Source organism: Staurois parvus, unplaced genomic scaffold (assembly GCF_062004578.1).
Source record: "Staurois parvus isolate SC_StPar_1 unplaced genomic scaffold, SC_StPar_1.0 ptg000610l, whole genome shotgun sequence".
Taxonomy (NCBI): Eukaryota; Metazoa; Chordata; class Amphibia; order Anura; family Ranidae; genus Staurois; species Staurois parvus.
The window spans coordinates 1,095,156-1,112,280 of record NW_028318406.1 but is presented as its reverse complement, the minus strand read 5'-3'; the positions used below and the strand labels follow the sequence as shown (position 1 = coordinate 1,112,280).

The 17,125-nt window shown below is 41.5% G+C and overlaps 1 protein-coding gene across 1 annotated transcript in view; it reads left to right on the top strand.

Moving 5' to 3' along the window:
• Positions 1–17,125, top strand: part of CHP1 (calcineurin like EF-hand protein 1) — a 107,975-nt gene that overhangs the window by 78,471 nt on the left and 12,379 nt on the right. The window contains exon 6 of the mRNA XM_089693034.1: positions 5,740–5,862. Within this exon, the coding sequence (XP_089549160.1) occupies positions 5,740–5,862 (123 nt within the window). The remainder of the gene's footprint in view (positions 1–5,739; positions 5,863–17,125) is intronic.

Sequence of the window (17,125 nt, the reverse complement as noted above, 5' to 3'; positions counted from 1 at the left end):
TATTTTGCCTCTTAATCCCAGAGACTACTCGGTACCTCGTGTTTTGGCCTTACAACAATCGGGTCTTGTCCAGAACTTTGCCATATGCAGTTTAACCACTTTATCTCTGCCCCATAGCAGGAATACTGCTACAGGGTGGCAGCTGTGCGCAAAATCACGTGTGTGTTTTTGCATTTCTGGGTAGGGGGAGCATGCCATTCGCGGCTGTCAATAACCGGGTCCCGGCCGGTGATTGCCAAGGATCTCCGACAGGGGGAGAACTTCTAGTAAACAAAACAGTTGTCCTGCCTGTCAGCTCCTGCACACTGCTTTGCATAGGTGTGCACAGCCATGCAGAGCAGTGTGCTTACAGTGAAACAAACACAGAACATGATTTAAAACAGCACACAGTTAACCCTCTGATTGCTCCATATGTTAACCCCTTCATGCCCAGTGCTATTAATGCAGTGTCAGTGCTTTTTATTAGCACTGATCACTGTATTGGTGGCACTGGGGATGTTCGTTCCCCCCCTGTCAGAATGCCCGCTGCTGTAAGTCGCTGTAAGTCGCTATTACTAGTAAAAAAAAGAAACCAAAAACCCAGTATATATCGCGTTTACAAATGACGGTATAACGTTTACGTAAACCAATTAATTTACATGTATTGTGTTTGTGTTTTTTTTAGCAAAGACATGCAGCACACTACATTTTGACCTAAATTTATGACTACATTTTTTTTTTCATTTTTTTACTGGACATGTTTAATAGCAAAAAAGCCAAAAATATTGTTTTCGTCTCATTTGTCTTAATTTTTTTATATAGTGCACAAAGTAAAAACCGCACAGGCGATCAAATACCACCGAAAGAAAGCTTTATTCGTGGTGGGAAAAAAGGACATACATTTCATTTGGGTGCTGCGTTGCATGACCACGCAATTGTCAGTTAAAGTAACGCAGCGCTGTAACGCAAAAAATGGCCTGGTCAGAAAGGAGGATAAATCCTCTGGAGGGCAAGTGGTTAAAAGGACAGGTCTTGGCATTGTCCATGCTTTCTCAAAAGCTTATGACTTCACTGCTTTGAGGTATACTCGAATGGCTCTAACAGGAAGAAAGGGAAGTTGTGAGGTACTTTTTTCTCAGGGCCTCACAAAGGACACCTGTCTTCAAAAGCCTAGTACACACGATCCGAAAATTGGACAAAATATACCACTTTTGAAGCAATCGTATGATAATTGATTGTTCGTACACAGCTTTTGTCCGAAATTATTCAAAGGGACAAACGCAAGTTTTTTGTTTTTTTTTTTTTTGTTTTTTGGGGGGGGGGGGGGGTTTGTTTTTTTGTTTTTTTTCTTCATACCATACCAGATTGTATGATTTTCGTTTTATTTAGTACAGTATTCGTCCAAAAAAAAAAAAAATCGGAAGAGCAAAACCATGCATGCTCAGAAATGAAAGAATACAGTACAACACATTATATCACTTCTGATGTTTGTAGTCTATCATACGAGAATTTTCGTAACTTTGGTAACCCCTTCATTTTCGATATGAGACTAGTATTCAAGAAACAGACATTCATTTGTCTGATATTCTCATGTGTGCCAGGCTAAAATCTATTGGATATGAACACTGATTGCCAGAGCTTATACTCTAAAGAAAAGATTTCCGCCTTTGCTCATCTCACCAGATTGGTTAGAATTTCCCTGGCTTTCTAGCACTGGGCCTCTGTAGCTCATCTTTGTAAGGCTGCCACCTGGTCATCCTGTTCATACCTTTTTCAAAGTTTTACAGTGTTCGTTCTAATTACGAGTGGAAGATGTGAGTAGATTGCACCTTACCCCTATAAAATGTATAAATGGAAGAATAGGTAAGAGTGGGGTTTTTTAGGTGCATATATTCTACGCCAACAAAGAGGTTAGTTAAAATATTTCATTTTATTTTACACAAATACATAAGACATTCTAAAAAAACTATTTTAGTTTTATAGTTCATATCCAATATATGCCATTTGAATTGAGATCCTTAAACACAGGCTCTTCTACATGTTTCGCCTACTTGTGTTCTTCAAGAAACAAACTTGTGAATGGGATACTGATAATTATATTGAAACACAATTAAGAGATATCCAACAATGACAGTGATACTGTATACACGCATACAGAAAAGTGGGGATAAAAAAAAAAAATACCCCTACTACCCAATCTGTCCCGCCCCTGCACACATCAGACCCGGCTCATCAAGATGGAATTCTAGGAGAAAGGCCTCGGGTCAAACAGGAGCGAATCCACGGTGGCAAAAGGCAAACCGCAGAGGGGTTATGACCATAGAATGACCCCATTTGCTATAATGTATTCTACCACAACCTGTCTTTAAAAAAAAAAAAAAGTATGTGTATATGTGTATGTATGTATGTATATGTATGTATGTATATATATATATAGATATAGATATATAGAGAGATAGATATATAGAGAGATAGATATATAGAGAGATAGAGAGATAGAGAGAGATAGAGAGAGATAGAGAGAGATAGAGATAGAGAGAGAGAGAGAGATAGAGAGAGAGAGAGAGAGAGATATAGAGATAGATAGATATAGATAGAGAGAGATATAGATATAGATAGAGAGAGATATAGATATAGATAGAGAGAGATATAGATAGAGAGAGATATAGATATAGATAGAGAGAGATATAGATATAGATAGAGAGAGATATAGATATAGATAGAGATAGATAGAGATAGAGATAGAGATATAGAGAGATATAGATAGAGATATAGAGAGATATAGATAGAGATAGAGAGAGATATAGATAGAGATATAGATATAGATAGAGAGAGATATAGATAGAGAGAGAGATAGAGATAGAGAGAGAGATAGAGATAGAGAGAGATAGATAGATATATATGTATGTATATAGATAGATATATATGTGTGTGTGTGTATATATATATATATATATACACACATCTCAATAGAAAATCTGTGAAGACAGTTCACTAAGGGGAGCCAGAGTGCTGCATTGATAACAAAAAGGGGCCTTGTAACCAGAGGAGTGATAAAAAGATATATGTTGTAAACAGCAAAAACGAACTATGTAATGATTAAACCTATTAATGAAACCTAATTTATAGTGGAGTACACTGCTCCACAAAGTATGGTCCAACAAATTCAATAACAAACACAGATAAAGTACCTTATCCCCAGAACTGGTTCATGAATATTCCATACACAGACCAACTTAATTCTGTAAGTTTAAGCAAAATATAAAAAAAAGTGAGCAGTGGACCATTTTAAGGGAATGCAAATGCAATATGTATATATAGATGTCGCAGAATATAGTTGGCAACTATCGGAGTAATAACAAGTGAAAAAGTTCCTGTATATGTCTCCGGCTCCTCCCAAGATATATCAAAATGGCCGCCGACCACTAGGCTTTTATAGCCTCTCCACCCGGACAGAGTCTGACAACATGTGGGTGCGGACATTATTGGAGTTTGCACATGCTCACTGTGTTCCATCCACCCACAACTCTCTGCCTATCCACAGGCAGCACACTAGAAGATAGGTGAATGCTTGGGAAACAAAAAGCCTACCCAAATGCATAGTAGATGTTGTTGTAACCTACCATCTTGTGGCTGAAAAAGAGATGGTTTATATAGAGGACATTCATTGCAATCATTCCCAAATTGGCATCAGGGATATAAATCCCCAAAAGAGATAAATGTCCTCTCCCTTCTCTGGGGGAAAAAGTAATAGGGGAATACAATACCCTTGCAGGATCTCCAAAAATATCGGCACTGGGTAACAGGGAGAAAAGAGAATCTCCCGGGGAAAACCTCAAATGCCGTCAATGTCTATACGGTGGCCCAATAGGGCAACCTTTTGGGGATCCACTTCAGATTTATAACCCCATGGGAAATCGTCCCACAGCTAAAAGTCATAGCTATGAACGGTGCCCGGCCCAGGGAGTGTGCCGGCAAGGCAGAGCCAGCACCATTGTATCTGCATACACATGTGCACACATGGTCCTGCTCGTATGAGATAACTATGAATGTTTTCAAAAGGTACAATTCAAAATAATTACGAAAAAAATACATATATTGTGATTTTCGTATACATTCACCAATAATAATGCTACAACAAAGTATCAAAAATATATATAAATTATATCTTGGATGTGCATTCAGCCCACCCATGCTGACCCAAGTGGTATTGGTACAGGACAAATTTTATAGAAATGTTTTGTAAATGATGGAATCATATATATAACGTCCCATTTAGTCTTTCCAACATACAATGCCCCACACCTACATTTCATGAGGTAAATCACACTAATAGTTTGGCTTGTTACCCTAAACTTGAGACTATAGATTGGATTGTTTGGAAGAATAATATTTTTACCTCTCAAGATGAAACGACCGTAATTACATTTACCACAGGATAAGGAACTGACTGTTGAAACCTGAAAGGTTACCTGATTGGAGTAGTGACTGTGGACTAATTGATCTCTTAGAGATGTTGACCGTTTAACTGTAATCTCTGGATAAGGTTTGATAAACTTACTAATACATTCATCTGAATTTAATAAGTACCTGTATTTTTTGTAAATATTTCTAATGATTTGATGTCTATTTTATAACAAGTAACGCATGATCTCCTAGGTTTATATATTAAAGAACGGTCTTGTAACACTCTATTGTAGGCCTTTCTAAGGCAAGATTTGGTGTGTCCTGTAGCCAATAATCGTTCTTGTAGAGCTTTGGCTTCAGTGCATAAATCTAATATCATTGGTACAATTTTATTTTATCCTTCGGTATTGGCTATAGGGGATACTCTTAATGATTCTGGATGTGAGTTATGAGCATGCAATATGGTGTTACCTGCTGACTGATTTCTATAAAGTGAAGAAACTAATGTGACATCTGTAGTCAGAAAAATCTCCACATCAAGGAAAGTCATTTTTGTTCAGAACTATACTTGTATGTAAATTTGGGATTGCATTTCACTTTCATACGTTCTAAAAATGTCAATAGTTGGTTCTCTTGATCCTGTCCAATCATAAAAAAAATGATCAATAGAATGATGCCAAGATACTTGAATCAACTGTCAATTTATCAGAGGAGAATAAATACGCTCCCCCCACCCCAGGTACAAATTGTTGTATGAGGGAGCGCATCACGTCCCCATGGCATCATCTTGTACCTGGAGGTAGTGGGGGCATTTGAACATGAATATATTGTGAATCATTTTGTAATACAAAGTTATTATAGTCCCCTGAATCCTGATCTCGTTCCCATAAGAGTGCTCAAATTATTTGAATACCAAGATTGTGAGGAGTTGCATTACATAGGGCTTCAACGTCTGACCACTAGCCAAGCTCCTTTAGGTATTTTTATGACTTCTATAATTCTTAGTAAATCTATGCTATCCTGAAGAAAAGAAAAAAGAAGTGAACGCAAATCTTGCATATTTGCTGGATAATATGCTCTCTTGGCATCTGCTCCATACTCCACTTACACAGTGCTGGTTTTTGTTTTGTTTACTAAACATGTATAGTTTTCCTCTCCAGTGGCCTTCTTACAATTTCAAGCCAATTACAGTATGCTAGCATTGCTTTGATCTTCAGGTTCCAAGGCATAACTTTTCTCTTGGTGCACTGCACACCTTTGCTGGACCATAGGGTTCTCCAGGTCAGCTAGCATAACTTCCCTGCCAGTCGGGGTGTTGTCTTTGCTTGCATTAACTGTTTTGGTTTTTGCCAGGTCCTGCGAATGATGGTTGGAGTGAACATTTCTGATGAACAGCTGGGAAGCATTGCTGACCGTACAATTCAAGAGGCAGACCAAGATGGAGACTGTGCCATTTCTTTTGCAGAGTTTGTTAAGGTAAGGTTCAATTTCAAAGTGCCATAAACGTAATCAAGTATACATGTACCACTGCAGTCTACTACTTTTTAATTTTTTTTTATTTGATTATTATACAAAATAGAAAAATAATCAATTATATAAATATTTCATATATATTCCAATAACCCCATGTTTTCCCCTATCCCATCCCCAAAGAAGGTTCAAAATAATAAAATAAACACTTCCATGGGTCTCTGAAAGATTATCTCGCATATTTCCTGGGCAAGTTGGATTATTTCCTTCCAATAGTTGTTGTATTTTCGGGCAACTCCACCATATGTGTGCCATTGTAACTCCTTCTCCACATCCTCTCCAACACAATAAGGGGAGATCTCTACTTTCTGCTTATGGGCTACCCTTGGTGTTATATATCATCTAGCCATACATTTTATAGTTTATTTCTACTGTACACATTTATCGCCTTATGAGGTAATTTGAAAACCATATTCCTTTGCTGTTGGTTAATTTCTACTCCCAGTTCCCTCTCCCATTTTCCCATAAACCCAGGGGGTCACCTCCTTCCATGTCCATGAGAATCTTATATACTTTTGAGGCAACATGTTTTGGGGTTGTATCTCCATTTAATAATTTTTCCAATGGGTACATATCTTCCAATGTTCTCAGCGGTTGTGGGAGACTTGCTACAAAATGGTTTAGCTGGTAATACCGCCAATCATCCATCATGCCAAATAAATCTTTATTTTTTAAATCTTGAAATGTGTACAATTTCCCATCTTTTATAATATCTTTCAAATGTGCATTCTTGTCCTTTTATCAAATTCCCACTAATATTATCCTTCCCTGGGGGTAAAAACTCAGTTCCCACTAGTGGAATCATCAGTGAATTAAATCTCCATTTTTTTTTTTTTTTTTTTTTACCTGTGTATTCTATCCCACGTGCCCAAAACTATCCTAGTCAGTGAACGAATATCTACATCAAATGTGCGAAACCTATACGGGATCCATATACTCTGATTTGCTTAATGCCCCTTCCATATTCACCCATCTCTTCCCCTGTGAGTTAAATGTCCAATCCACCACTCGTGATAAAATAACAGCTGTGTAGTACAACCTTACATTAGGTAATCCCAAGCCTCCATTTCCTTTTGCTCTGCTCAAAACCTCATAGCAAATTCTTGGTTTCTTGTTAGCCCAAATAAATTTAGTAATCCTCTTTTTAATTATCCCAAAAAAGGACCCTGGGAGGGCAATCAGCAGCATGTGAAATTTATACAAAATCTTTGGAAGTATCACCATCTTAACCAGATTTATTTGTCCAATCCACGAGGCTCCTCCTTTTGATAGTCTTCTCCGCTCTTCCTTAATTTTATTTATTTAGTTTGCCTGATATAAGCTTTTTGAAGAGGGGGTCAATTTTACTCCAAGATAACCTATTTCATTTCTTTTCTAAGTAAATGGGAATTCCTTTTGTAAGCCCGTCTTCTCTAACATTGAAAGGTTAATGTTTAAAATTTCAGATTTTACAGGGTTTATTTTCAAGTTTGACATCTCACCATCCTGTTTTAATACTTTTATTAGATTGGGCAGCGTTATTCTGGGATTAGTAACATAGAATAGCATGTCATCTGCATAAGCGGCTACTTTATGCTCTTTCTCCTAGTTTTATCCCCTTTATATCAATACATTTCCTAACCCTCTCCAAGAATGGTTCCTGGGACAAAACAAACCGTAAAGGGGACAGGGGGCATCCCTGTCTGGTACCATTATTCATTCTAAAAAACTGTGAAAGAGCTCCATTTACTTTAACCGCGCTGATGGAGTTTTATATAATCCTTTTATCCAGTTCAACATTTTAGGCCCCATTCCCAATGTTTCCAATATGTTGAACATAAATCCCCAATTAACCCTATGGAAAGCCTTTTCAGCATCAATCGACAAGAGTATTGCTGGCATTTTTTCTCTTTTATCCCTTTGTACCATAATCAGGGATATCAGGCCGTTCTCCCTCCTCTTCCCGGTATAAAGCCCACCTGATCCAAATGCACCCATTCAGGCATCAAATCCTTCAGTCTTGTCGCCAAGACCTTCTCATAAAGTTTAGTGTCTGTATTTAATAATGATATAGGCCTATAACTTGCACATTGTGAGCCATCCTTCCCCTCCTTTAGAATAAGCGTAATGTGGGCCTGCAATGACTCTTCCCTCATTTCCAACCCCTCTCCAATCGCATTCATATATCTACAGATTTTGGGGACAAGAAGGTCCTTGAAATTTTTATAATACCCCACTTTGTACCCATATGGTCCTGGAGTTTTACCTATGGTCGGGTTTTTTATAGCTAAATTAATTTCCTCCGCAGTAAAAGGACTCAAGAGTCTCTAATTTTTCGTTATTCGTGGCAATTCTACTTAAATATTTCTGGCTGATTTGTGTTTTTTTTTTTTTTTTTTCTTCTCCTCTTCATTTTCCTTTTTTGGTTGCCACCCCTCACTTCATAAAGTTCACTATAATATTTATAAAACCTCCTAGCAATATCAGATGTATTGTACGCCATTTCTCCCTTCCCATCTTTATTTTTTCTATAAAATTTCTAGATTTCTTATTCTTAAGTCTTCTCATTAGATGTTTTCCGGGTCTATTCCCCCATTTGTATCTTTCCTTTGAAACCTCATTAAATATCCTCGTTTCTTGTTCCATCAGGTCTTTTAACTCCTCTCTTTTCAATATTCTAGTAAATATCTATTTCGTTCTTTTATGTATTCAAGTTTATGAAGTTCTTCTATCACCAACTTTATTTTTTTCCTTTCTTCTTTTCCGTTCCTATAGAGATTAATATTCCACTTTTATATAGGCTTTGTGTCTCCCAGACTGTTGCCACAGATATTTCATTAGTCTCGTTTAACTCAAAAAATTGTTCAATTTCCCACTTTAACCTTTTTCTCTACCTCTGGGTCTTTGAAAAAGCATTTAATTTAACCTCTAAGAGAGTATTTTATCTTTGCCTCTGCCTACTTGTAACCTCATTGTGACGGGAGAATGATCAGAGATTGACATTACCTCTATGTTGGATCCTATCAATGTCTCCAACTGTCTATGCTCAATCATTTATGTAATCCAATCTTGAATACAAACCATGCACATGAGAGAAGGTTTAATCTCTTTCTCTCAGATTTTATTCTCCACACATCTACCAATTGATGTTTATATAATAACTTCTTCAGTGATTTCAAACTCCTATCCTCTTCTCTCCTTGTGCATGATGCATCCCACTGAGGATCTAAACACATTAAGATCTCCTGCTACTACCAGATGCACCTTTTTTAAATTCAGCGAGTTTCCTTAACACCCCCTCCATAAACTTAGCTGGGTTTTTTTCATTTGGGCAATAGATATTAGCTAATGTATATTCCCTTCCTTGTCATTTTCCCCGATGAACAGAAACCGACCCTCTGGGTCTTCCTTTCTGTCCTCCCCAGGGAAAAAATTTTTATTTTTTTTTAAAACCCAATTGATACTCCCTTCGCCCCTTTTACAGATGAATCAGCGTAATACCACATTTGGTGAAACTTCGAGTATAATTTCACATTTTGTATTTCGGGTTAAATGGGTTTCTTGAAGAAATATTACATCTATTGAGCATTGCTTGACTTCGATGAGTATCTTGTGTCTTTTGTTTGGGTAGCCCTTTCACGTTATAAGTCATAAACGTAATTCCATTCTTTTCACCCATAGTTATTTTGACCTATTAACTTTCCTTCACACAGTAAGAAATAGTTTATAATGTGGACCTTCTTCCTCTTCCCCATCCCGTTCCCTCACACCCATCTCCCTCCTCCCCCCACCCCCCCTTTCCTCCTGGCCTACATTCGGCCTTGGAATCTGACTCGGGAAATCCCTACTAATGATTCCTTTTTTTTAAGGGTGAAACTCGACACATGACCGCCTCTCCTTTACCTGGATAGATGACATTCCTGGCATGCAGGCAGCCAAATGCCATGTCTCCCGAGACGCCAACCTGCTCCATCCGACAAAAGTCATTATGTTCTTCTGGGTATCTCAGCCTCGCCGATCTTCCATGTTTTCACCCGATTAATCAGGCTGGGATGCCCCAATTGTATCAAACTTTTTTTTTTTTTTTCTCTCTCATATGAATTAAGTGATTTTAAGGATCTCCTCCTTGCTAGTGTCTCTGGGTCAATATCTGCAAAGATTTGTATGACTGTTGCTTCATATTTTATTTCATTGATCTCCCGCAGCCTTTTCCATATCCGTTCTCTGTCTCCGAAGTCCTGGAACCTAGCGATCACATCTCTGGGACTTTCTGCTGGGATACCCTTTGGCCGTCTAACCCTATACACTCTGTCCACTTTTAAATGATCCTTCTCTGATTTTCCCATTGTTGGGTTACAGATTTTTTTCATTTTCCCCAATAAGTCCTCTTCCTGTCCTATTTCCTCTGGTAAACCTCTGATCCTTAAATTATTCCTTCTGCTGCAATTCTCCTGATCCTTCAATTTCAGTAGTAATTCTCTCTGTTCTCTCCACCTCTACTCTACTTGCCCTTCTAAGTTCTTAATTTGTTTAGCATGTTCTTTTGTTTTTCTCTATTTCTTCCATACGCAAAAAATATGACCAAGGTCACTAGAGTCCCGATCTCCTTTTTCAGAACAGTCTCCAATTTTGCAAACATTTCTGTTAGGTCATTTTTTAAAAGTGGATGATCTAACGGCCCTTCTTGTTCTACACTTCTTTGTTCTCCCATATTTTCCCATACTTGAACTTTCTTTATCTTGGTTCTTATCCCCATTACCCAATGACAGTCTAGTTTGATCTCCACCAAGATTAGCGGGCCTTTCACTGTGGTTCTCTTGCGTTTGTGACACTGGACTTTTTTTTTTTTGTACGGGCAAGTATTTCTTAATCGTGGAGGAGTTCGCAGAAGATTGGGGGGTTTTAGAACCACCCCCTTTAGTCTATCTACTTCTCATTTTTGTAGGGCGTTTACCTTTTATTTACCTATTACCCTGGGAAGTCACGGTTCACTACAACCCGTATATTCCTCTTCGCCTTTCCCGCACGACAGGTCGCTAAAGAGTCTTATTTGATCCACTGCACATAGACTTTAGCACTTATTAGAAAAATAATGGATAGTCTCTCTGGGTCACAATTCCACAGTCCCCTCTATTTAAATGTCTCTTCTTCAAACAGCAATGACTTTAAGATATTGGTGTGTTGCAGGAAAATCAGTTCATGAACATATTTTGCATATTCTTACTGCAACTCACCCTCCTCTTTGAGCGGTTTCTGTAATGCTGTCCTCTCTGCTTTAAGATCCCCGATTCAGATGGGATCCCCTTCAGGTCCTGTGTCTTGTGCCCAAAATTGTTTTCTCCCACTTTGGGCTCTGGTGAGGCTGCTGTTGTGGGTGTGTGAGAACGATGTGGGGGGGGGGGGGAGGGGGCAGTTACTGTAACTCTATGGGAATTTTTGCAGTGACTCTGAGCTCTGGCCTTGAAGCTGCCTGCTCTCAATCTTTTCCATGAAGCTAAGCTCCCACCGCTCAGGCAGTCTCCGGACACCTACGAGTCCCTCCAAATCTTCGAGGTCCCCTTTCCGTGTCCTCCAGCCCCAGCCTATCGCAAGTCCTCCGTCCGCTCGCTGATCACAGGGGACTCAGTCACACTCCACGGCTGGTCCAGGTAAGGCTCCTTCAGCCTAGGAAGCATTGCTCTGGTTAGCAGGCCGACGTCCGGAACTCACTGGCCATGCTGCCTACGCCGTCACGCTACGGCTCCTCTCCCTTCATGCCCGACTGGGAGAATGCAGTCTACTACTTTTGAGATCAGTTTTAAGAACTTTGTTTAAATGTCAAGAATGTATGCTAAGAACAGAATGCTAGTTATACCTAATTTATCATGCTGTACTAATGCGTCTGGGAGATGTGGATTGATTGCACCTCACCCCTTAACCCTCCTGGCGGTATTGCCAAGTGTAGAACTGGGTTAAGTTTCAGTACCAGAAGCAGTACCCCGAGCTACACTCTGGATTACACTGCAGCATTGCTCAGGGATTCCCTCCAGCACTTACCTTTTCCTGCACTCCGGCAATGTCCCCCCTGCAGCGTCCCTGGCCATCACCTACGGCCGATGCCGGCATCAGTCTTCCGGGTTTCCTTCCCTGCCAATGTTCGGACGTATGGGGGACAGAACCAGTGGGAAATTTAAAAATGTGACATTCACTCAATACACTAAGCTCTCATAGTAGAACATTGCTGTATCAAACCATTTCACATGCATTTTGTCCCTAGTGCTTTGTCCTGTGCCCTGCCTGCATTTTTACTGTTCTTTCTGCCTGGAAAGTGAGAAACGTCCATGGCGTCCAAAAATCGTCCCTTTTAGGTCGAAAGCAGTTTTAGACCAGCTAGAGAACAGCGATAGTAAATTAGAACTACTTGCAGAATTGAGTGATAGTGATTTGTGGGGAAATTAGTCATCAGACACTGAAAACATTTTATGCCTAAGTTCAGGGATTTGCGAGCTTGGTGCTCTATTTCAAATTTCAGTTTGGTTTGATTACATTATTGAATTAAATTTATTATATTTTTTATGATAATTTGTTTTTGTGTTTCAAATTTTATCATACCCGGGATGTTTACTAGACTCTTGTTCGGACAGATTTCAGTGAGTTATTCCTAAGAATTACAGGCCTACAATGAAAAAAATTGAAGCCTGCATACGTTTGTTGTTTCAGTCAAAAAGTTATGATTCTTTGCAGATTTCCTTCCTATTGCAACTTTTGACATTTTATTTTGGAGGATAATTTTTTTTTTATTTAACCACTTGCCATCTAGAGTATTTACCTCCCTTAATGACTGGGCCTGTTTTTTGCTATTCGGCGCTGCACTATTTAAACTGATAATTGCACGGTCATGCAATGCTGTGCCCAAATTAAATTTACGTCCTTTTTTTTCACACAAATAGAACTTTCTTTTGGTGGTATTTGATCACCTGTGCGCTTTTTTATTTTTCGTAGTATAAACAAATACTGAAAATTTTGAAGAAAAACTATATTTCTCCTTGCATCTTCCAGGACAGCCCCTTGAGACGTAGAGCTCCTCCCTCTGGGTCAGGAAACCCGCCATCCCCCATGCCTTTTAAAAGGCAGACCTCCAGGCCTCCATCCCCAGTTTTTAGTGTTTCCTGTTCCGGAAGGAACACGTTTGGAACCTAGGGGGTCTCTGCACTCTCTAGGGGCGGTCCTGGAAGAGTGTGGGCCCAGGGGTTCACTTACCTCCTCTCCCGGCACGATCCCTCCACGGTGAGTGGAGCTGGGGCAGCGAGTGGAAGCATTCATCCTCAGGTGAGGGACCGGCGGTGGCATTGGTCACTTGCAGGGGAGGGGGGGGTGAGTTTGGGCATCCGCTCCCTATAGGCCTGGCAACTTCTCTCCCCCATGCATGGTGGTACAGGCGTGCAGAGCGCTGGGCGGAAGGGAACAGGCGAGACTTCCGGGGGGGCGGGGCCTTTGCGTTTTAGCAGGGCCCTGCGCTCCACGGACCGGAGGTCCATTGCAATGACGTCATCGGCGGGCACCCAAGACTCTGGGTTCCAGTCTCAAGAAGAAAAGAAGGCGCAGGCTTCCACTCGGGTGGTCGGTGAGGCATGAAGACCAGCAGAGGCTGTAGACCACGCCAGATGGAATGCCATGGAAGCTGGCTCATCGCAGCAGGCGGATCCTGGTTCCGGCACCGGCTCCTCTCAGGTAGACTTGGGGATGGTCCCCTTTAGCTGACTCCTGGGAAGTTGGTTGGTTGTTCCCCCAGTCTCTGTGGGAAGGTGATGGTGGGGCACGCTGCAGGTTTCCCCTAGCACCGGGTGTGTAGTGGGATTTTGGGATTTTGGAGCTGAAGGTCCGTTCTATCTTTTTGTCTTTAGGTTAAGACCCAGGACAGGACCCCGGTTCAGGCCCCAAAGAAAGTGTGCAGTGTGTGCGGCTAAGTTGGGGTCTGCGTGTGAGAAACCCCTGTGCTGCGGCTGTATAGATAGCTTAGGCAAGGATGAGTCCTTCACAGCCTGCCACAAAGTGTTATCCTCTATTAAGGATGACATGACAGGGACATTTCAGTCCTTTAGGTCCCTGTTTGCCAGAATGCAGACTCCACTGGGGCCTGGCGCGCAGTCGGCCACAGCAGTAGGGGCAGCCAGGCAGGAAGACCCAGAGGAGGAGGACCCTCGGTCCCTTCCCTCCTCCCAGGCGGGTTCTGGTTTGGAGGCCGATAACGAGGAGGAGGGTACCGCTTCCAAAAGCTCTAGATATAAGTTGGCCCTAGAGGATGTGGAGGATCTCCTAAAAGCTATTTGAGTGTGCTTATCCAAGCATGACCTCATGTACCAGGGGCTTCATGCTAAAAAAAAAAAAGCAGATTTTTCCCAGTCCATAGTTCTTTGACACTATTAAGCAGGAATGGGAAAAACCGGGAAGGAAACCCTTCTTTTCAGGGGCTCTGAAAAGATTTCCGTTTTGACGAGGATGCATCTCAGCCTTGGAACAAGGTTCCAAAATTGAACGCTCCCTTATCCAGGGTTTCTAAAAGGATGGATCTAGCCTTTGAGGACATGGGGGCTTTAAAGGACCCCATGGATAAAAGGGGTGAGGTCCTGCTACGTAGGGCATGGGAGTCTTCTTCGGTTAGCCTTAAACCAGCCCTATCAGCTACCTGTGTGGCCAGGAATCTAGAATGCTGGCTTACCCAGTTACAGAACCATCTGGTGGCAGATTTTAAAATCTCTGCCTTTTTTACTTTTTAAAGCAGCTGGTTTTCTGGCAGATGCCTCGGCGGAATCTGTTAAGCTAGCTTCAAGATCTTCAACCCTAGTTAATTCGGCCAGGCGTGCCTTATGGTTAAAGACCTGGGCAGGGGACTCGGCGTCTAAATTATGCCTTTGCGCCTTGCCTTTCTCTGGGGATAATCTTTTTGGGCCTGGTTTGGAGGAGGCCCTCAAACGTACGGCCCATAAAAGAAAGCCTTCCCGGAAAGTAAAGTATTTCCCAGGAAGAGTTTTCGTCCAAAATCCCAGATGCCACAGGGTAGAGAGAGTCAGCCCAAGAAGCATTGGACGGGGCATAAGAACAGGGGAAAAGGGGGGATTTTATTCAATCCTCCTAAAGGCCCCTCCCAAGTCACAATGACTTAAGCGTCCCGGTGGGGGGAAGTTTGGGGTCCTTTCTCCCTCCAGTGGGTATCTATCTCCCTGAACCCCTAAATTTTGGACCTGATTCAGAGGGGTTACAGGCTGGAGTTCGACTCCTGTCCACCAAGCAAGTTTTTGGTCACCAATCTTCCCAAAGACCGGAAGAAGGCTCATGCTCTATGCTGTCTGATTGGGGATCTGGTGGACAAGCGGGTCCTAGTTCATGTTCCTCAGAACGGACTGGGTTTGGGGTGTTATTTCCACGTATTTGTCATGGGAAAGCCTTCGGGCAAGTTTCGACTAATTTTGAACCTGCGGTCTCTGAATCAGGCACTGAAATACAAACATTTCAGGATGGAGTAACTTTATTCTGTAAAGAATATCCTTTTTCTGAATTGTTTTATGGCCACACTAGATCTAAGGGACGCCTATTTTCACATCCCCATTCATCAAGCAAGCCAGAAGTACCTAAGCATAGCGATAAGGATGGGTTCGCAGGCCTTCCACTGGCAGTGTCAGGCCTTGCCCTTTGGGCTGGCGTCGACGCCAAGAATTTTTACCAAGGTATTGGCGGAGGCCTTAATTCCCCTAAGGATGAAGTCTAATCTTTTCAGCAATTGACCGAGGAGCTCCAGGTGGCGGTGCTCCGTGAGAAATGGCAGAATTACGCACTCGCCAAGAATGGTTTCTTCCGGTGATGAAGTGCGTGCGCACGTAACGCATAAGGAGGAGCCAGGACGTCGTGACGCTACGCCGCTGGAGCCACGTGGAGGCCCAGCGGCCATCTTTGACTCTGGAGGGTTAGTTTACTTCTACACCCCTGATGCTGTTTCCAATCGCTTTTTTCTTGTTTGCAAACATCTTTTTACCCAATAAATATCTGATTTGAAATACTACACTATGGGCATCCTTCCCTGACTCCTTTTGAGGAGTATTTATTTGCAGAGCCCATTATTGTGATCCAGTTGCCTTACCCAGAGAAGGAAGACATCCTGTAAGCAGGCAGCCTCTTCTACCCATCCCTTAAAGGGACCTCTGGTTACCTGGATCAGAGTAATTTTGATTCCGGGCATTTGACTACTACCTTGATAGTCATTAAGACGCCAGTAATAAGCCGTCTTACCAAGTGTCCAGGATGACAATTGTATAGAAATTGGGTCATGGTCAGACCAAGGCGTGGAGAGAATTTTAGCAGTGAGCAGTCTGGGGAGTGAATGTGTATGAAGAAAAATATGGTCAATGCGAGAATAATAATTATGAGCCCTAGAATAATGGGAGTAATCTCGAAGTCGGGTTAGCTTCTCTCCAAGCATCGACAAAGTCATAACGGTATAGTAGCTGGGCCAGCTTACGGCTCTGTCTAGAATGGGGCCGAAGCATGGCAGTTCGGGAACAATCCAGAATCTGATCCAATGCTAAGTTAGTCACCGGCCAAAATAACATCACCTTCAAATTCTTTAGCCATAGAGCTCAATAAGGATTGAAAAAATTCCACCTGGTTGGTATTCGGAGTGTAGTAGATTAAAAAAGTGACTAAGTGTCCCCCCAAGTGGCCTTTCACCAGAAGATACCGCCCCTCCCTGTCCAAGATAATTTTAGATTTGGTAAAGGACAAATGGCGAGACACGCAAAGGGAAAACCCCGCTTTTTCTCCGTAGCGTTAGCAAAATAACAGACAGGATAATCCTTATGAACATATCATGGGGGGAATGAAGGGGGAAAATGTGTCTCCTGCAGAGCAACTATGTCTGTCCCAAAAGAGCGGTATGAGTAAAAGGCCTTTATACATTTGGAGGGGAAATCGAGCCCCTGAATGTTGTGAGAAAGTAGACTAATAGCTCTGATTTTAGACCGTAGGGAAGATATAATCGACAATTGTGGAACTATATAAGATAGGAACCATCCGCTCTGGGAGCATCAAAACGGTCCGAGGAGTCCACATGTTGCCAGTTGACCCTGGGGAGAGAAAAAAAAAAAGGGGGAGGAGGAAAAAGACATTCGGAGTATAAAAATCCTCTTGTCAAGTAAAGCAGTGGTAGTACACAAAACAATATAGTATAAACAAATAAACTGTGTACCAGTAGTAACAG